At 38.6% G+C, this 22,099-nt stretch overlaps 2 protein-coding genes across 2 annotated transcripts in view; both read left to right on the plus strand.

The window, feature by feature from the left end:
- The window catches only part of MCU (mitochondrial calcium uniporter), a 206,958-nt gene extending 193,194 nt beyond the window's left edge, over window positions 1-13,764 (plus strand). The window contains exons 7-8 of the mRNA XM_060126306.1: window positions 10,302-10,418; window positions 11,799-13,764. Of these exons, the coding sequence (XP_059982289.1) occupies window positions 10,302-10,418; window positions 11,799-11,876 (195 nt within the window). The 3' untranslated portion in view covers window positions 11,877-13,764. The remainder of the gene's footprint in view (window positions 1-10,301; window positions 10,419-11,798) is intronic.
- Window positions 13,765-17,885: 4,121 nt separating this feature from the next.
- On the plus strand, window positions 17,886-18,849 carry LOC132507519 (mirror-image polydactyly gene 1 protein-like). The gene is given in 3 exon segments (XM_060126949.1): window positions 17,886-17,988; window positions 18,406-18,508; window positions 18,510-18,849. Coding segments are annotated over 3 exon segments (546 nt in total).
- The last annotated feature ends 3,250 nt before the right edge of the window (window positions 18,850-22,099 follow it).

The following is a 22,099-nucleotide window of genomic DNA, read 5'->3' on the forward strand; positions in this document are numbered from 1 at the left end:
CTATTCTATTCTTTATCATCCAAGGCTCATATTTTAAATATCAGTGTCTAGAACTAATTTTTATTGTTAGTGCTGTATTTTTAGTAGCTTGGAAATCCATAATGGTCACTTTAGGAAGTATGAAGGATTTATTATCACTTATTTATTACTGCCATGTGTGATACAACCACAGATCCAGGCTCCCTTGAATAAAAAGTATTTGAGGGCTTCCCTGGTGGCACAGTGGTTGAGAGTCCGCCTGCCGATGCAGGGGACACAGGTTCGTGCCCTGGTCTAGGAAGATCCCACATGCTGCGGAGCGGCTGGGCCTGTGAGCCATGGCCGCTGAGCCTGTGCGTCTGGAGCCTGTGCTCCACAACGGGAGAGGCCACAACAGTAAGAGGATCGCGTACCGCAAAAAAAAAAAAGTATCTGAAATAGCTGAGAGATACGAGAAACCTTTTCTATTTTCTTAGGTATCAGAAGAAAGCTGAGAGTTGCTTCTCTTATATTTTTATATGGCCGTTATTGAACATAGGCATTTTGTTTCTGTTGTCATTAGACCAATGGTCATAGGCCTATTTTTGTGCAGGAAAATGAAAGCCCAAGGGTGTTATTTAACCTTTCCGGGCCTCCCAAATATGTTTAGTGGAGAAGAGACAGTAAACTGTTCGTGTCTTGCTATTGTTTGCCCAGTGTCTCTAGCACCTAATCCCTTGTCTGGCTCATGTTCGTCACTCTACCTGAACAGAGCTGACAGCCAAATCAATCTTATCTAACCACACCTCTGGACATGGCTTGCATATGTGTATATGTCTGTCTGTGTTTCTTTCCCTCTTCCTCTGCCCTGTCACTGTCCCTCATATACCCCTTTAATGGATTCTTTTTATCGACTGAAATCCAGACTCCTTAGCCCAATATTCATAACTGGTTGCTGTCCTTTCCAAATGTCTCTCAGCTCCTCTGTGTATGTACTAGGTATTTTAAACACATCAAATTACAGTTGACCCTTGAACAATGGGGGTTAGGGGCGTCAACCCTCTGTGAAGTAAAAAAATCCATGTATAACTTAAAGTCAGCCCTCCATACCATGGTTCCTCTGTATCCATAGTTTTTCCATATCCATGATTCCACATCTGGGGATTCACCCAACTGCAGATCGTGTAGTGCTGTAGTATTTACTATTGAAAAAAATCCGCATATAAGTGGACCTCTGCAGTTCAAACCCATGTTGTTCAAGGGGCAACTGTGTAGTCTGTATTTCCCCCAAAATGCCTTGAGTTTTTCACCACTTCCTTCCTTACTTCATATCATTCTATTAACTGGGAAGGTTTTCCCTGTAGATCGCTACCTGTCATATTTCAAGGTTTACTTAAATGCTTATTTTTCATGAACCTTTGACTACTTCCCTGCAGCCAACTTTGATCTATCCCTCTTCTGAATACCTATAGCACATTGTGCCTCTCATTTCACTTATCCTATGCCATCTTGTATTATAATTATTCATGTTCAATGTCTTTTCCCCTCTACTAGACTATGATATCTTTTGAGGCAAGGCGTTCGGGTGATTTTTTCAATTTTTATTTCCTTACCATGCCTAATACAGTGCCTATCTGCCCTACTGTTTAAATGCTGTCCTACTTCTGTGATTCCTCAACGTTTTTGCTGCCCCCAAGTGACAAGTTGTAAAATAGCAGTAGTAAACAATTTAGTCTTTTGTGAATAGGAAAACACTGACCAAATAAAATGTAAATAGTTTCTCATGTTAAATATTCTTCCCCATATCAGTATCCATAATTAACACCCATGAAACAAAATGCCTGTTCAACAGCATTTAAACTGTTCAATGAGCATTTATTAGCAACCTAAATATATTCCAAAAGTATATTAAGTTCCAAAGAATTTTCAAAAGATAAGTTCCTTGACATCATAAAATCAAGTGAAATATTGAATTTTACTGACTAATATTTCAGTGAGACCTGAGTACCATTTTCTATCATGTGAAAAAGGAGCCTGACAATAAGAATTGCCATTCAGGAAAGTTACTTCAGCAGGCATGTGAACCACCATTCAGCCCCCTAGCCCAGGAGTTTTCTACAAAGGGGAGGTCACCCTCAAGGGTGTGAAAATTGGTTCTGGGGGAGTAAAACATCTTAGATATTACAACAGATAAACAGATACACAGTATATTTGTGGTGTTGAAACTTCTTTGAGGGACTTCCCTGGTGGTCCAGTGGGTAAGACTACACGCTCCCAATGCAGGGGGCCCGTGTTCGATCCCTGGTGGGGGAACTAGATCCTACATGCATGCTGCAATTAAAAAGCCCGCATGCCACAACAAAGATCCCACGTGCTGCAGCTAAGACCTGGCACAACCTAAATAAATAAATAAATATTTAAATATTTTTTAAAAAAACTTCTTTGGGGAGGAGGGGCAATTAAGGAAAATATATCTAAAAAGGCAACTTAAGGGAACAATGATGAATAAAGATTAAGAAACACTGACCTAGCCTTTAATACCCTTTGTCATCTCAATTCCAACATCCAGCATTTATATTCTACTCCAGCAAACTACTTCAGTGGCCATTCAGGACCTACTTAGAATAAAAATTAGCATGCCTAATAATTTAGTATGCCTAAACCTTTAGGCTCCTGACGTCTCTCAACTGTTTTCCTTCCTTCCTCGTGTGTTGCTTCCTTTTCTGTCGAAATTAGACCATAGTGTCATTCTGTTCAATCTCTGCTCCATTGTCTTTCCACCGTATATACTCTATAAACTCCTAATCTTGGATAAATTTAGCCATTTATCCTATATCCAGGCTACTGAACATTGCTAGAGAAAAATCATGTAATAGTGTGGATTGGACCACTGCTTGTGTTTCTAATTAGATTTTCTTCCCCCATAACCCTCTCATTAGTTATTCTAAGACTTCACATCAGGCTCCTCATCCCACATTTAACTTTGCCTCCTACCTCTCCTGGAAAATTGAGCTTAACAGATACAAGCTTGCAAATTCCTAAACCCTGTGAGTTTAATAGTATCCATACCTACTTTCACACTATTTCCTTAAATTCAAGTAAGAGGTGGCATTTTCCTGCTCAGGGCTAGCTCTTCCACCTGTTCTTAATCCCATTACCCCCTTCCAGAATCTTATGCCAGTATATTTTCTGTGTTCCCTATGTTATCAAACTCTCCCTCTCTGACTCTCTTTCCTTCATAACCAAGCTCTATGTGTATCTCTTCTCACTTATTATCAAATTACCAAATTTCTAGAAGAGAGTCTAGCATGTAGTCGCTTAGTAAATGCTTGTTGCCCAAAAGAGGAAGCATAGAATATATCTGAATAAATTGAATTAGTGTGTACATTTACACCCTCAGCAAAGATAGGTAAGTGGCCTAGTAATAGCAACTTAGATGAAACCTAGAGGGCTTTCCCTCAAGTTTTTAATCCAACAGTTATCCCTTAGGTCAGTATTACTTGATTCAGACCACGATTCTGTCCATTTTTAAAAAGCTTCCACAGTCCCTTCAACCACTATTTGTTCATTATCTGTCGTCATCAATAATTAAATATTTACTTCTGTTTCTAGTTATGGCATCCTAGGTAATCAGAACAATGCTCCCACTAGGAAATGTTAAAATAGTTAGACAAAACATAAAATCTGCCTGTAGACTCTAGAGAGCTAACAAGATAGCAAAAATTACCAGGCAAGAACCAGAAGAAGAGAAGTCCCTGAAGGTGAAGCTGGTGTTTAGATGTGCTTTTTCCTCTGGGGATTTGTATTGATTAAAGAGGGTAAGGCTGAGAGGCCAAGAAGCTGAGCTATACTTGATAACCTAGAAAGACCAAAGCCATAGAGATTCATGTCCAAGGATTGCTAAAGTAGGTTGAAACATTTTTGCTTTGGTTTGGAATTTTAAAGGCCACTACTGTAGAACAGAAGAACCCGTTGTAGGCTCTCTCAGAGACTGTAGCTCATCTTTCGATCATCCCAATCTTGTAAATTGGATTGAGGTAGTCCTAGAATGCTGGTGATCCCAGAGTGCTGATATCGCTGGTTCCAGGCCAAAGAAAACATTAATCATCCCTGGGAGGAGATAACATTATCCTAAACCTTACATTATTTCTACAAATAATTTTGCAAATACAAAGTTAGTCATACAATAAAAAATAAGCAGATATACAGGAAAACACCTACAGAAACAGTAGACATTTGAAACAGACACAGATAGGAGATCTAGTTACTGGATTTATCAGACATAGCCTTTAAAATAATTATACTTGCTAGATTCACGGAGATAAAAGGTAAGGTTGAGAGTATTGGCAGATAACTTGATTTTTTAAAAAACAAATGAAAATTTTAGAAATAAAATTTAATGGATGGATTTAACTGCAGATTAGACAGAAGAGAGATAGAGTGACCTGGAAATAAATCAGAAGAAACCATTCAAAATAAAGTATGGAAAGACAAAAAGAAGTAAAATATAGGAGAGGGTGAGAGATACAGAGGATAGAGTGAAAAGGCCTAATATATTTTTAATTTTATTAGCATCTCAGAAGGAGAGGAGGGAGAGAATGGGAAGAAACAATATTTGCAGAGATGGTGGCTGAGAATTTTCCAAAATGATGAAAGACATTAATTTATAGATTTAAGAATTCCATCAAATACAACCAATATAAAGGAAAAGAAATCCACATCTAGACACATCAATAGTAAAACTGCAAAAGACAAAGACAAAGAAGAAATCTTAAAAGTAGCCAAAGAAGAACAAGAAAGGCTTGCCTTCAAAGGAGTCACTGTTAGGTAGCTGACTTCTCAACAGCAGAAATGAAAGCCAGAAGGTAATGGAATGGTACCTTCGATGTGTTGAAAGAAAATAACTGTCAACTTAGAACTCTATACTCAGCAAAAATATCCTTCCAAAATAAAGGTGAAATAAAGATGCTTCCAGACAAACGAATAGAGAACTTGTCACCAGTAGATCTGTACAAAAGGAAATACTAGAGAGTGTTCTTTGTGCAGAAAGAAGATTATCACAAGTGGAAAGTAAAAAAAAAGCAGGAAGGAATGAAGAGCAATGAAAATGGTAAATCTGTGAGTGAATCTAAATGAATATTAAATGTATAAAATAATTATAATAAACTCTTATGGAATTTAAAATACAGAAAAAACTAAGACATATGACAATAGCATATACGTCTGGAGCAGGTAAGTGAACTTGAAATGTTCTAATGTTCCTTCATTGTCTGGGAAGAGGGTAAAAGTACCACTTCCATTCAACTTTGAATGAGAAGTCCTAGCCAGTACGGAAGGCAAGAAAAAGATACAGAGGATGAAAATATTGGAAAGAAAAACAACTGGCATGATTCATAGATTTTGTACATAGAAAAATTTTAAAAGCGTATATAGATAATTAGTTAGAATTCATAAGTGAGTTTTATAAGTTTACTAGATACAAGGTCAATATATATAAATGAATTGCATATCTATATGCCAGCCAAAAATAGTTAGAAAATGAAACTTTTTAAGAGATGCAACTCAAAATGACTTTTAAAAATAAATCATGCAAGAGATAGCTTCAAGAAGGCAGAGGAGTAAGTCGTAGAGATCACCTTCTCAGATGATGATACAAACAGATGGAGAGATATACAATGTTCTTGGATTAGAAGAATCAACATTGTGAAAATGACTATACTACCCAAAGCAATCTACGGATTCAGTGCAATCCCTATCCAACTACCAATGGCATTTTTCACAGAACTAGAACAAAAAATTTCACCATTTGTATGGAAACACAAAAGACCCCGAATAGCCAAAGCAATCTTGAGAAAGAAAAACAGAGCTGGAGGAATCAGGCTCCCTGACTTCAGACTACACAAAGCTACAGTAATCAAGACAGTATGGTACTGGCACAAAAACAGAAATATAGATCAATGGAACAGGATAGAGAGCCCAGAGGTAAACCCACACACATATGGTCACCTTATATTTGATAAAGGAGGGGAAAATATACAATGGAGAGAAGATTGCCTCTTCAATAAGTGGTGCTGGGAAAACTGGACAGCTACATGTAAAAGAATGAAATTAGAACACTTCTTAACACCATACACAAAAATAAACTCAAAATGGATTAAAGACCTAAATGTAAGGCCAGACACTATAAAACTCTTAGAGGAAAACATAGGCATAACACTCTATGACATACATCACAGCAAGATCCTTTTTGACCCACCTCCTAGAGAAATGGAAATAAAAACAAAAATAAACAAATGGAACCTAATGAAACTTAAAGGCTTTTGCACAGCAAAGGAAACCATAAACAAGCCCAAAAGACAACCCTCAGAATGGGAGAAAATATTTGCAAACGCAGCAACTGACAAAGGATTAATCTCCAAAATTTACAAGTAGCTCATGCAGCTCAATATCAAAAAAACAAACAACTCAATCCAAAAATGGGCAGTTGACCTAAATAGACATTTCTCCAAAGAAGATATATAGATTGCCAACAAACACATGGATGGATGTTCAACATTGCTAATCATTAGAGAAATGCAAACCAAAACTACAATGAGGTATCACCTCACACCAGTCAGAATGGCCATCATCAAAAAATCTACAAACAATAAAGGCTGGTGGGAATGTAAATTGATACAGCCACTGTGGAGAACAGTATGGAGGTTCCTTAAAGAACTAAAAATAGAACTACCATATGACCCAGCAATCCCACTACTGGGCATATACCCTGAGAAAACCACAATTCAAAAAGAGTCATGTACCACAATGTTCATTGCAGCTCTAATTACAATATCCAGGACATGGAAGCACCCTAACTGTCCATCAACAGATGAATGGATAAAGAAGATGTGGCCCATATATACAATGGAATATTAGTCAGCCATAAAAAGAAACAAAATTGAGTTATTTGTAATGAGGTGGATGGACCTAGAGACTGTCGTACAGAGTGAAGTAAGTCAGAAAGAGAAAAATGCCGTATGATAACACATATGTATTGAATCTAAAAAAAAATGGTTCTGAAGAACTTAGTGGCAGGACAGGAATAAAGACGCTGACCTAGAGAATGGACTTTAGGACATGGGGAAGGGGAAGCTGGGATGAAGTGAGAGAGTGGCATGGACATATGTACACTACAAATGTAAAATAGCTAGTGGGAAGCAGCCACATAGCACAGGGAGATAAGCTCAGTGCTTTGTGTCCACCGAGAGAGGAGGAATAGGGAGGGTGGGAGGGAGACGTAAGAGGGAAGACATATGGGGATATATGTTTATGTATAGCTGATTCACTTTGTTATAAAGCAGAAACTAACACACCATTGTAAAGCAATTATACTCCAATAAAGATGTTAAAAAATAAATAAGTAACCAAATAAATAAATCATGCAAAATATGTACAAGACCTCTATGTAGAGAAACATAAAATTATAGGAGAGTTAATAAATATAATGATAGAGCATGTTCATGGACTAGAAAAGTAAATAGTGCAAAAATGTTGGTTTTATCCACATTGATCTATTAGATTCAGTGCAGTCCCAGTCAGAATCCCAACAGATTTGGAGTTGGAGGAAGATATTTTAATAAACTGATTCTAAAATGTATATTGAAATACAGAGGACTAAGAAAAGTAATAAACACTTGAAGAAAAACTAGGTAAGAGGATTTACTCTCAGATATGAAGACTGCAGCTTTAGTTACAATACTGCAGTGATTAAGACAGTGACATAGGGATGGACAAATAGTCCAGTGGAATAGAAGAGAGAAGTAGAAATAGACCTAGTATAAATGAACTTTTGATTTTAAAAAAATGACACTGCAGGGAAAGAGTTTTTTGATAAATGGTGCTAGGACAATTGAATATCCATATAGAAAAAAGAAATGACCTCATCCTTACACTATAAACAAAAATTAATTCCAGACAGATTGTTGATCTAAATATAAAAGGTAACACGATGAAGCTCCTGGAAGATAATATAGAATATCTTAATTACTGTGGAATAGGGAATGATTTTTTACACAGAATGAAAAATGCTAACCATAAAGAATAGGAATGATAAATTAAGCTATATTAACATTAAGGACATCTGTTTATTAAAGCGCACCATGAAGAGGGAGAGTGGGCTGGGGGAGATGTTTCCAGTATGTATATCCAACAAAGGATCCATATCCAAAATATAGTAACAAATCCTACAAATCAGTAAGAAAAAGACACACAATCCAGTAGGAAAAAAATGGCAAGAGGTTTGTACAGGCACTTCTAAACGAGGATATGCAAATGGCCAATAATATAAAAGAGAATATGAAAAGGCCTCAGCCTCATGAGTGATCAGGAAAATGCTGTATCTCTTCAAGAGAAATAAAAACGTGTCCACACAAAAATTTGTACACAAATGTTCATAGCAAGATTATTCATAATAGCCAGAAAGTGGAAAAAACCCAAATGTCTATCAACTGACAAATAGATAAATAAAATGTAGCACAGTGGTCCCCAACCTTTTTGGCACCAGGGACCGGTTTTGTGGAAGATGATTTTTCCCTGGGGGAGGGGATGGCGGGATGGTTCAGGCGGTAATGCGAGGGATGGGGAGCGGCAGATGAAGCTTTGCTGGCTCGCCCACTGCTCACCTCCTGCTGTGCGGCCCAGTTCCTAACAGGCCACGGACTGCTACCAGTCTGCAGCCGGGAGTTTGGGGACCCCTGATGTAGCATATTCCATTTAATGGAATATTATTTGTCAATAAAAAGAAATAATGCACTGATACATGCTACAAATAGATGAGCCTTGAAAGAAGCCAGACACAAAAGGCTTTTTTATGATTCCACTTGTGAAATATCCAGAAAAGGCAAATCTATAGAGACAGAAAGGCTAGTAGTTAACTTAGAACTAGAAGTATGGCGGGAAATAGGAAGTGATGTTAAAGGGTATGGGGTTTCTTTGGGGGATGATGAAAATATTCTAAAAATTATTGTAGTAATGGTTGTACAATTCTGACTATGCTAAAAAGCATTGACTATTATACTTTAAATGGGTAAATTGTATGGTATCTCAAGTAAAGTTGTTTTTAAAATGTAGTAATATAAATTAGGAGTTTGGGATTAACATATACAAACTATATAAAATAGATAACCAACAAGGACCTATAGTATAGCACAGGAAACTATACTCAATATTTTGTAATAACCTGTAAGGGAACAGAACCTGAGGTAGTATTTCTGCCTAACTCTTTTTTTAACTGACAATACCAGGTATTGGCAAGTAGGTGAAGTGATGGCAACTCATGTCCTGCTTATGGGAGTATAACTGGTACAACCATTTTGATATCACTCCTTAAATTTGAACACAAGCATACGCTATGGTCCAGAATTTCCATTCATAGGTTTATACCGAACAGAAGATAAGTCCAGAGATGATCTTGACAGCATTATTTACAACAGCTAAAACCTAGAAACAACCCAAAAATCTATCAGTAGTACAACAGATAAATAAATTGTGATGTAGCCACACAATAGAATATAACATATCAATGGAAATGAACAGACTACAGCTACACGCAAAAGATGAATATCACAAACATGATATTGAGTGAAAGTAGCCATACACAATGCATACTATCTGACTCCATTTTTATAAATTTCAAAAAACAGGTAAAACTCAGCTGTAGAGCTCAGGGGAGTGTATGCTTAAGTAAGAAAGCTGTAAAGAGAGCAGGAAAACAGTTACCATAAAAGTCAAGATAGTGATTACTTTGGTGGGGAAGGAGGGGTTAGTAATTGGAAAGGGGCAGGAAGGGGGCTTGTGAGTTACTGGTGGTATTCTATTTTCTCTGTCTGGTGATGATTAACATTTATTACGTGATGATGATTCTTTATGATGTACATTTTGTGTGTGTGTACTCTTCTGTGTGTGTTGTGCAATAAAAAATGTTTAAGAGGGCTTCCCTGGTGGCGCAGTGGTTGAGAGTCCGCCTGCCGATGCAGGGGACACGGGTTCGTGCCCCGGTCCAGGAAGATCCCACATGCCGCGGAGTGGCTGGGCCCGTGAGCCATGGCCGCTGAGCTTGCACATCCGGAGCCTGTGCTCCGCAACGGGAGAGGCCACAACAGTGAGAGGCCCGCGTACCGCAAAAACAAAAACAAAAAACAAAACAAAACAAAAAAATGTTTAAGAAATAAATATTTAATACAGCACATGTCAGTAGTATATCTTTATATATGCTCATGTATATTGAATCTAATCAACAGTAAATGCTTATTTTGTGAAGATAGTGTGCTGAGGAGTATAATTTAATTTCTTCTTTATTTTTGTAGGAATATGTTTATCCAGAAGCCAGAGACAGACAATACTTATTATTTTTCCATAAAGGAGCCAAAAAGTCACGTTTTGACCTAGAGAAATACAATCAACTCAAAGATGCAATTGCTCAGGTAAGTTTTACAAAAATTAAAGTAAATCCCAGTCTCATCTTGTATGGCATTATCGTCATCATCATCGTCTACAGTCAAGTACTTAGATGGGTAAACTCTGAAAGAATGATCCAATCCTCTTCTTCCTATGTAAATTATTCCTCAGTTGATAAAAATGACTATTTTAGCATGGTCAACGCTCCAGAAAGTTTTATAACACAAGCAGATGAAAAGATAATGAGTCCTATCTATCCTTTTATCACTAGCATATTGAAATTTTTAAACCTATTTTTATATTTTTCATTTTGTTTCTTTAGAGAGGTCTGTTTTTACTTTTCTCTCTTTTTTTATTCTTTCTGCAATTGACCCAAAGATCTCTCACCTGAGATGTGTGGTAGCAATGGAGCCAAAATAAAATCCAGGTCAGAGAGAGACTACTAGAAATGTTTGCTAGGTGCAGGTGAGAGATTATTGAGCTAGAAATGTTTTTTTAAAGACTGATACCTTATTTTTCATAACAGCTACCTCTTTCACATTTCTGATTGTGCCTCCCCCTCACTCTGATATCTTTGATTTTGGTGAAGAAATCCTCATTTCTTTTCTCTGCAGTCTTTCATGACTTTAGAGATTTTTTTTAAAACCTCTGGAAGCCCTTCCATTCTCTTTAATGTTTAATTACTCTTCTCTGGACCTTCTCCGCCTTCTCTGTCCCTTTTTGGTGGGTTTGTGCTTTTGGGGTTGTGCTTTGAATAGGCTTAATTCATCTCCCTGCCTTGGCCTAAGTGAATTCTTACCTTCTGTTGCTCTGTGTGGTGGTTCTCAACTGGAGGGAATGCGTCAGAATCATCTCTGGAGCTATTAAAAATACAGGTGCTTCAGCCCCCCCAAACCTATTAATCCAACTCCTCAGGGGTGAGGCCCAAGCACGTGTGAGTTTTGAAAGTGCTGCAGTTGACTGCACATCCCTGTTTTAAAAGTTCCTGATAAGTGAAAAACTTAAACAACCACTAGACAAATAACTAAAGCCTTGAGGAGCATAAATTTGAATTCTGGCTCCAGGCAAAAAGTTTGTAAAAGGGCTTCTCTCTGGAGAAATGCCATCAAGGTGCATCAGTTGCTCCCACATTCTTGAGCCCCTGATCCTGCCCTGTTGATTGCACAGTCTTTTCTGGAGGCTCTGTTGATAGCTGAAACTGCCAGGACAGACTTCTGTTTCTGTCCTGCTTTGTTGTCCTGTGCCTTTTACATTCTTTGCCTCTGAGGCACTCTTACTTTGAGAGTGATTGAGATGATTTCTCTGACTCATAGTGATGGAGGACAGACAGTTTCCTCTTCTCAGGAGACAGTAATATCATTGAAAGCTTGGCTAGCCAGTTTTCTCACCTTTTGTTTCTATTTTAGGCAGAAATGGATCTTAAGAGACTGAGAGACCCATTACAAGTGCATCTGCCCCTCCGACAGATTGGTGAGGAAGATTGATCTGCAGAGAGCCTCTGAATCCCAGCAGAAAGAACACCTGTTTATAACTATGGCCTTTTTAATTAAAGCATTGCAGGTGGAAGCTGGGAGCCACGTCTGGGTAGAGGGTTTTTAACTTTAATTAAAAAACAAAAACAAAAAGATCTTAGGGAAGAAAGGAATGTTAAAATCTGACCATCAGGCTTTGTGGAATATAAGCTCAAAGGGCTTAGTGAATATTGTCTTAATCAAGAATCTCAGTTTCTGGATGAAAATCATGTATTATTATTATAGTTGAGAGAAAGTGATGCTAGGGGTGTTGTTTCTTGCATCTTCTTTTCAGGGTCAGCAAAATAGTAACACACCAGCACCCCACTCAGCTCTAAATTTTTTTTTAATTTAACTTTTCTTATTTTTGACATAGCAGTAAATAAATATACCAGAAAAGCAAACCCTCGAGATATGTGGGTGGCAAACAGAGTCTGAGCCCATGTCATTAGCATTTATTTTAGATTGGACCCAGTCTCTGCAAAGTTACCAGGAATCTCTCCCGTTTGTGCCCCATTTCTGACCACCCACACCTGTTGGTACACTAATTTTATCCATATGATAATTGGAACCAACTTATGACTGTTCGATAATTGACACTTTGGATTATCCCTTAATACCTTCTTAAATGTCTCAATATTCTAGTTCTCTGGATCACTGTCTAGAAATAATTGGCAACAATGCATGAGGTTTTTTTGTTTTGTTTTGTTTTTTACTAATTAATCTTTAAGAGGAGGACAGATTTCCCTCCTTTATTTGACTATCCCATTGATACTCCCCTCTCCCTCCACAGCTAAAGCCAGAGGCGGAGTGTTCAGCTGTATTACCAAATCAGGAAGATGTAAGGTTTACAAAATGGCTAAAAACCATGGCTCTGTAGCCATTTCAGAACCAGAATAGTTTCACTGCTGTTAATCTGTTTGTGTGACAGCATTCCAGGCCACCCAGATGGCACTACCTTGTCTGGAGGCCTTGTTAATCTCGAAGGACACACACTCCCACGCTGTTTGTGAGCCCTCCCACCTCCACCACTTCAGTAGTTGTAAATCAAGTGTGTGGATCTCAAAGGGTGCAATTTATCTTTGTACAGGAATACATTTCTATGGCTTCTTTCAGCCTACCCTCTTCACCCTATTTTTTCTTAAATTGAGAGAAAAAGGAGTTAATCTTATACTCTATCAAAATATTTTCTACCATATTTCCAGATGACATCACACTTGAAGAGTCAAAGGAATCTGTGTCTACTATCCTGCTTTTAACTACTGCGGGGGCAGGATGGAAAGGATGTTGGGGCTTGCCGCACAGCTGATTGATTGGCTTTTTTCTTTCACATGATTGATCCCTCTTCATTGTGGCAAGGGGTTTCTTTCTCTTTTTCTTCCTCCTTTGGGATCATTGTGTATGAAGAGAAACACTTTAAACGACAAACCCAGACTGCAGGTGCCTTGCAGAGGTTGAAGGCCAGCCAGGATTGCTGCTGCTGCTCCAGCCACCACCCCTTCCACTGGCATGACGGAATGAAAGGATGCATGTCTCCACTTCTCATCCCTCCTCCCACTTCCTTCCCCACCCGCCCCCGCAGTCGTTCAACCCCCTTCCCTCATTTATTTCTGTTAAGTTGTGTGAATTATTTTTAAACCATTTATCCTGTTTGTACGCAGGGTTTTTAAGAAGAAACAGCACAGTGCAATGAGCAAATCCTTTCAGGGTGTGTGGGAGGCAAGGGGAGGGAGAACGTGGAGAAAAGTCCTTTAAACAAATAGCAAAATATTGAACATGTGTAAAATCCTGTATCATTTATGAAATATGTATAAAAAGCAATGTACCTTCTGGAACAATAAATACTTATTCAATTTTTGAACTATAGCATATCATTCTTTAAAGCAAAACAACCAAGATCAGAAACAAAAACAAGCTTATTCTGATTCAAGGTGGAAAAGTTTTTACCTCTAAAATTAATTTTTATAAAAATACCATTTTGAAATTAAGTTTTGTTCCTGGAGCCTATATTTTTACAAGGCATTTCATGAATTCTTCCTGAACTTAAGATGGTCAATATTTTCCTAGTTTTCCAGAGCCACTAGGGGTTCGGTGACCTCTGCAACTGTGATAGAGCCAAGGACAGCACTGACACTAATATCCTTATCTCCTGATTAACAGGAAATATCTCCATTATATCAGATCATCAGATTGCCCAGTGTGGTCTCCTGGACTCCAGAAACTTGTTCAAGGAAGAACTAAGATCAAATACTCATTATTTTAAGAGTTTGTATCAAATTTATAATGATCACCAAATGGGAAAATATCACATGCCACCTAGTCCATCGAAGGCATATCAAAAAGCATGTATTAAATGTCTGCATTAAGTGCAGTGTGAGATGTACTAAGAACCTCCACAGCTACGGTCCTGCCTCTCCTGGCAGCTCACAGCAACCAAACACAAACATCCCTAAGATATGTAAGGTTTAAGAAGATAAAATTGAAAATATTAAGCCATTGTTTGCATTCAACAAATAATAACTACACCCATGCACCTATGGTCAACTACGACAAAGGAGGCAAGAATATACAATGGAGAAAAGAGTCTCTTCAATAAGTGGTGCTGGGAAGACTGGACAGCTACATGTAAAAGAATGAAATTAGAACACTTCTTAACACCATACACAAAAATAAACTCAAAATGGATGAAAGACCTAAATGTAAGGCCGGATACTATAAAACTCTTAAAGGAAAACATAAGCAGAACACTCTTTGACATAAATCACAGCAATATCTTTTTTGATCCACCTCCTAGAGTAACAAAAATAAATGAGACCTAATTAAGCTTGAAGGCTTTTGCACAACAAAGGAAACTATAAACAAAATGAAAATACAACCCACAGAGTGGGAGAAAATATTTGCAAAGCAACCAACAAGGGATTAATCTCCAAAATATACAAACAACTCACGCAGCTCAATGTCAAAAAAACAATCCTATCAAAAAATGGGCAGATTTAAATAGACATTTCTCCAAAGAAGACATACAGATGGCCAAAAAGCACATGAAAAGATGCTCAACATCACTAATCATTAGAGAAATGCATATCAAAACTACAATGAGGTATCACCTCACACCAGTCAGAATGGCCATCATCAAAAAACCTACAAACAATAAATGCTGGAGAAGGTGTGGAGAAAAGGGAACCCTCCTACACTGTCGGTGGGAATGTAAATTGTTACAACCATTATGGAGAACAAAACAGTATGGAGGTTCCTTAAAAACTAAATATAGAACTACCATATGATCCAGCAATCCTACTCCTAGGCATATATCTGGAGAAAACCATAATTTAAAAAGATACATGCACCCCAATGTTCATTGCAGCACTATTTACAATAGCCAAGATGTGGAAGCAACCTAAATGTCCATCAACAGAGGAATGGATAAAGAAGATGTGGTACATATATACAGTGGAATATTACTCAGCCATAAAAAAGAATGAAGTAGCACCATTTGCAGCAACATGGATGGACCTAGAGATTATCATACTAAGTGAAGTAAGTCAGACAGAGAAAGACAAATATCATATGATATCACTTATATGTGGAATCTAATAAAAAAGTGATACAAATGAACTTATTTACAAAACAGAAACAGACTCACAGATCTCAAAATCAAACTTATGGTTGCCAGAGGGGAAACATGGGGGGAAGTGATAAATTAGGAGTTTGGGATTAACATATGCACACTACTATATATATAATAGATAACTAATAAGGACCTACTGTATAGCACAGGGAACTCTACTAAATATTCTGTAATAACATATATGGGAAAAGAATCTGAAAAAGAATGGATCTATGTATATATATAACTATTCACTTTGCTGTACAGCTGAAACTAACACAACATTCTAAGTCAACTATATTCCAGTAAAAAAAAAAAATTTTTTAAGGCAAATAATAACTACATATTCCACAACATCCTCTTAGGCTCTGGTGAATAATGGAGAGTGTTAAATCCATTAGTGAGCATAGGTAATGCAGTTTCACTAAGGGATCATAGACTGTTAGAGCTGGAGAAAGTAAAAGTGTTCTCAGAGTATGGTTCCTAGAACAGCAACTTACCTCTCCAGAAATGCAAGTTCTCCACTCCCTACTGAATCAAACTAGGAGTGGAACCAGCAATCTGTGTTCAGCAAGCACTCCTGGTGATTCTGATGCAAACCATTGACCTCATCAAACCGTGGCTTTAAAGAGAAGGAAACTGAGGCATAGAGAGGGCATCTGTGTCATAACTCATCAGTGAATTCTATGATCAAACAACCAGACTGAGTGAGGATTGGTGAGTATGGTGACTATGGTAAATGGAAAGGATAGAGATCATGTCACACGTGCGTACTATTTTATCTTGCCTGTGAGGGTGTAGTGGTAAGCACACAGTAGATGCTTACAAAAACAAATACAAATAGGTTGAATTTTTAAAATCTGGAAAGATTTCACAGAAATGTGGAACTTCTTAGATTTCAGAATTCAGTTTCACCAAAACTGTTAAGGGTTGTCATTCTTTTTTTTTTTTTTTTTTTTTATTTATTTATTTTTGGCTGCATTAGGTCTTCGTTGCTCTGCACGGACTTTCTCTAGCTGCGGTGAGTGGAGGCTACTCTTCGTTGTGGTGCACGGGCTTCTCATTGCGGTGGCTTCTCTTGTGGAGAACGGGCTCTAGGCTCGCGGGCTGAGTAGTTGTGGCTCGTGGGTTCTAGAGCGCAGGCTCAGTAGTTGTGGCACACGAGCTTAGTTGCTCCGCAGCATGTGGGATCTTCCCGGACCAGGGCTCGAACCCGTACCCCCTGCATTGGCAGGCGGATTCTTAACAACTGAGCCGCCAGGGAAACCCGGGTTGTCATTCATTTTTATCACTGCCAACAACCTTTAGTTCATTGCTCCCCAAATAAGTCCAAACTCCTTGTCTTCCAAAATGGACTATGTGGTTATTTCCTTAGGATAAATGTATAGGTTAATTTTAACAAGACCTACTGAATATAAAATGACCCACTTTATAAATATTCATTTATGTATGTTTTATAAATGCATCATCCACCGAGCAATCCTTCCACCTTGAAACTGCCCTCAGCTCTTGTGATGACTACTTCTCTGTAAATCTCTGACTACTTCTCAGCCTATTTTGCAGCATCCTCTTCCTCTGCCCACATCTTTGTATTAGGCTTCTCCAAGGTTCCATCTTGGACCCCATTTTCCATGAATGATCTCATCCATTCTCCTCCCCCAATTTCAGTTACCATTTATATGCTGGTAGCTCTCTCAAATTTTATCCTAGCTCAGATTTCTCCTGAAGAGTACATTGGTTAATCTATCTCCTAACTGATCTACTTCCACCATTCCTGCCTGTGCATTAAATTTGTTCACTGTCACCGGAGTATTTTTGATTTAATTTCTAATAGCACATACTTTAGAAAAATAGATGCTTACATCTCCCTGCGCACCTCCCTGCACAGAGGAGCCCCAGGCGGGCAGGGAGGCTCCGAGTAAGCGTCGGTTGGTGGACGTGGTGCCTGCGCGTCGGGCCTGAGAAGCTCTGGGCGAGAGCGCAGAGTCGGCTCCTGGGGCGGTGCGGGGCGCATCTCAGGTCTCACACTTGTAAGTTTCGGCAAAGAATGCTGTGCTTCTTTAGGCACCCTGAGCCATGCCGTACAAAGCTTCAAATCTTGGCACAAAATCCAGAGACCTTGCCAGAGCAAACAAGAAGTACAAATGGACGACTGGTCAAAAGGGCCTAGATAAGTGGTGGTTGTTATTGTTCTTCCAACCAGCTATGAAAGAAACCTTCATTGCCTGCATTTTATAACCAACCAGTATATTTTAACACCAGGACAGTGCTGCATTAGTCCAGACATAACCCATAGTTATCTTGAACAAGAGACCACTGGGAGAAATAAAAGTACACAGCCAGATGAGCAACTGCCTGTGAATTCTAAGGGAAGCATGCAACAGAAATCCAATGAATTAGTTAATGAAGCTACATATGAGGGCATAGAACTGCCAGAGCAGAGATCAAGGAATTTTCAAGTCATCAGTCCTCATCTAGGTGATGAGAAAGCTCACTGTACCAGAGAAAAATCCAACATTAGGGAACATAGAAATAATGATTTGCATTACAAATGTATGATTCCTTGTCAAGTTACTTCAGACTTAAAGAGGAGACAATAGCGTTGCTTCTAAAAGAATTGGACATTCTCAAAGCAAGCAATAAAAAGCTTCAAGAAGGGCTTCCCTGGTGGCGCAGTGGTTGAGAGTCCACCTGCCAATGCAGGGGACACAGGTTCGTGCCCCGGTCTGGGAAGATCCCACATGCCGTAGAGCAGCTAGGCCCGTGAGCCATGGCCGCTGAGCCTGCGCGTCCAGAGCCTGTGCTCCGCAACGGGAGAGACCACAACAGTGAGAGGCCCACATACCGCAAAAAAAAAAAAAAAAAAAAAAAAGCTTCAAGAAAAACTGACTAAAGAAGATAAAGAACAGAGAAAACTAAAGCTTAAACTGGAACTCCAAGAAAAAGCAACAGAAGCTCAAATTGCTGAAAAAACAGCAGCTCTGGTTGAAGAGGTGTATTTCGCAGAGGGAACGTGATGAAGCTATTATGTCTCGACTGCAGTTAGCCAATGAGGAGAGAGATGAAGCAATTGCAGGAGCCAAGCATATGGAAATATCTCTAAAACTGCTAGAAAATATTAACCCTGAAGAAAATGACATGACATTACAGGAATTACTGAACAGAATAAACAGTGCAGACACAGGGATAGCTATTCAGAAGAATGGAGCTATAACTGTGGATAGAATCTACAAGACCAAGGAATGTAAAAAGAGAATAACTGCAGAAGAAATGAATGCAGTGATTGAAGAACGGGATGCTGCTTTGTCTCAGGTGGAAGTTTTTCTCCCTTTGGACTAATAAGACCTCTGGATTAGCAGAATCTCAGTTTGCAGAGATGGGAAGCAAAAATCTTGCTATTGGATCACTACCGGTAATAATGAATGAAGCCACTCCCATTTCAACCCCTTGATTCCTGGACCCGTGAATATTGGCTGTGGATGAAAAAGTACCATATGTTGGACTCTGGTTTAGAGCATATACACTGTCATGGAGAACCTTGTCCTAGCCCCACCAGGTATTGCCACATATCGGGCACTATAATCAAGTCTTCAAAAATCCATTCCACTGTTTTATCAAACTAGCTGTGTCAGGATGATGCAGAACTTGGTAAGATCAGTGTTCATGAGCATGAGCCCATTGCCACACTTCATGTGCTATGAAGTGAGTTCCTTGATCAAAACAATGCTGTGTGGAATCTCATGGTGATATGTAAGGCATTCTATAAGTCCATGGATGGCTGTTTTTGCATAAGCATTGCATTCAGGGAAGCAAGTCCATATCCAGACAAAGTGTTTATTCCAGTAGGAAGAGTAAAGAGCAGTTTTAGTAAGAAGGTAGGAGAATGAAAGTTTGTGATCCAAGAGCAGAGTTTCAGAGTTAAGGATTAAAGAGGACTAAGGACAAGATATGGCCAAGGTTATTGTTTGAAGGTATATTTTATTGGAATAAATGAGTCAAGAAATTGTGAGGCTAGAGTGTTGTATGGGTGATTCTTGCTTTTATCTAGAATATTGGCAAGAAAAAAAATTTTTTAATGTGGGAAAGTAACCTTTGTTGTCAAATCACAGTGGTACAGATGAGAAGCAAGTCATCCAAATCAGTGCTTCTCAAACTGTCTGTGGTGAAAACCAGTTTAAAAAAACGTTGTTCCAATGTGTTATGGGCCACTACTTTTATAACGTATAATAAAAATGACTTATTAAAAAAACTAAAAAATAAATGTGAGAGAAGGGAAAAGACACCACACGAAGTGGTCAGTGAAACTCAGGATGTGAGACCGTTCTATAGGACAAAAGACTGGGTTTCTTCAACAAGTAGCATGGGAGGTGGAGGGACTGTTATAGATTAAAAGAATTTAAGAGACCCAACCACAAGCAATGTATAGCTCTTGTTTGTTTTGTTTTGTTATAAATTTTATTTATTTATTTTTGGCTGCGTTGGGTCTTCGTTGCTGCACACGGGCTTTCTCTAGTTGCAGTGAGCAGGGGCTACTCCTCGTTGCAGTGCGCGGGCTTCTCATTGCGGTGGCTTCTCATTGCGGTGGCTTCTCTTGGTGCGCAGGCTCTAGTAGTTGTGGCTCACGGGCTCTAGAGTGCAGTAGTTGTGGCGCATGGGCTTAGTTGTTCTGCGGCATGTGGGATCTTCCTGGACCAGGGATTGAACCCGTGTCCCCTGCATTGGCAGGTGGATTCTTAACCACTGTGCCACCAGGGAAGCCCCTATAGCTCTTGTTTGAATCCTGACTCAAGCTAGCAATACAAAGAAATTTTTGAAACAACTGGGGAAATGTAAATATGGAATGAGTATTAGATGATATTAAGGAATTACTGCTACTTTCCATAGTTGTAATAATGACAATACGATTATATAAAAAAGAAAGGCCATTTGTTAGAAATACATACTGCTGTATAAATGAAATAAGATTGACAAAATGTTAACTATTATTGCAGCTGGGTACTCTTTATTGTTTTTTCTACTTTGTATATATTTGAAATTTTCCTCATAAAAAATTAAAATGAAAAGGCCAGTCAACTAAAAAGGAAAAAATAGGAATAAGAAAAATATCCTACCATCCTGGGAAGACTTGTTTACAGAACCAAAGGACTATCTGGTAAAAGTCCTTGACTCTAGCAATCAATCCTGGCAGCAAATCTGGGTTTATCTCACACACACATCCTCTGTTTCTCTGCAACACATATGAAGCAGTCAGATGGCTTCTCAGGGACAGGAAATTGCACGGTTTTGTTATTTCTGTTAAGACCATTGCCACTTAGCAGCACTACCCTGTAATGAAACAGTTCCTCAAGTTAAGACCATTGCCACTTAGCAGCACTACCCTGCAATGAAACAGTTCCTCGGTTAAGACCATTGACACGTAGCAGCACTACCCTGCCATGAAACAGTTCCTCAGTCCCAGAGTCATCCATTGCTGCCATCAGATTGCAACTTAATAAGCTAATAATGATCAAGTTGCCTGTGTCCCACTAGCATTAGTGATAAAGTAGCTGAGTACAAGTTAAATCAATGGAAACCCCTTGCTAGACTGTAAAGTCTGCTTGTGGGAACCTCTTTTACGTTAATCACTGTCAAATACCCGTGACCAGCATGTTACCTGGCCCTTAGTGAGCATTACTGTTTAACTGAACCGAAACCCTAGAGGAAAGGGGCCACAGTAACTTGAATGCTACTTAGTGTAATAAGAAAATGTGCTAAAAGATTATGAAGACAAATTTAGGGACTACTTCCTAAATGACAATAATATTTCTTTCCCAGGCACTAGAAGTTCTGTTATTAGGAAAAGAAGCATAGATGAAGAAAGTTTAGAAATAATAGAAGCCCAAAGCATCATGTCAAGGTAAGATTAGGAGAGAAAAATTTTGGTTTCATGTGCATCCTTGTTTAATATCATATTTAAAAACAACAAACAAAAACCTATTCTCTACCCTTCTTTTTATCCTTCCCCTTCACATTATCTTAAGTAATAGTGCTTGCCAATTCTCATTCTACGCACTGTAGGATGTCAGGAAGCTGGAAAACTCCAAACGTGTAACTACTAAGGTTATGTCTAGTGACATGTCATATACAGGACCCTACATTGTCCCTCTCTTGTCTAAAACTGAAACTCTAGTAAACTTTGTCACTTACTTTTCAGTGTCGTCAATTTAATGAATAGTTCCTAATCTGAAGCCCCTACCCCTATCTTACTGTGAGAATTAGTGAAATAAATAACACTAAACCATTTTAAATTTGGAGAAGACAGGCACTATGAAAACATGAGATACTGCTGCTCAAACACAACTTGAACCTTGTTTCTTTAGGAAGTTTTGATACCAAAGACCATAATGAAACAGACTTGGATGTTTGCTTGAAGAGAATATTGTCCTCATTCCACACCTGTCCATACTACTCTTTTGTGTGCTATTGTAAACTCCTTGACCACCTGACCAAGACATTTTCTAAAGATCATTTCCAAAAATTAGGCTTTATCCCATTCTCATGTAATCTGCAATGCTATGGCTGCAATATCATGAAATCAGTTCCTTGAAAT

Source organism: Lagenorhynchus albirostris, chromosome 16, assembly GCF_949774975.1.
Source record: "Lagenorhynchus albirostris chromosome 16, mLagAlb1.1, whole genome shotgun sequence".
Taxonomy (NCBI): domain Eukaryota; kingdom Metazoa; phylum Chordata; class Mammalia; order Artiodactyla; family Delphinidae; genus Lagenorhynchus; species Lagenorhynchus albirostris.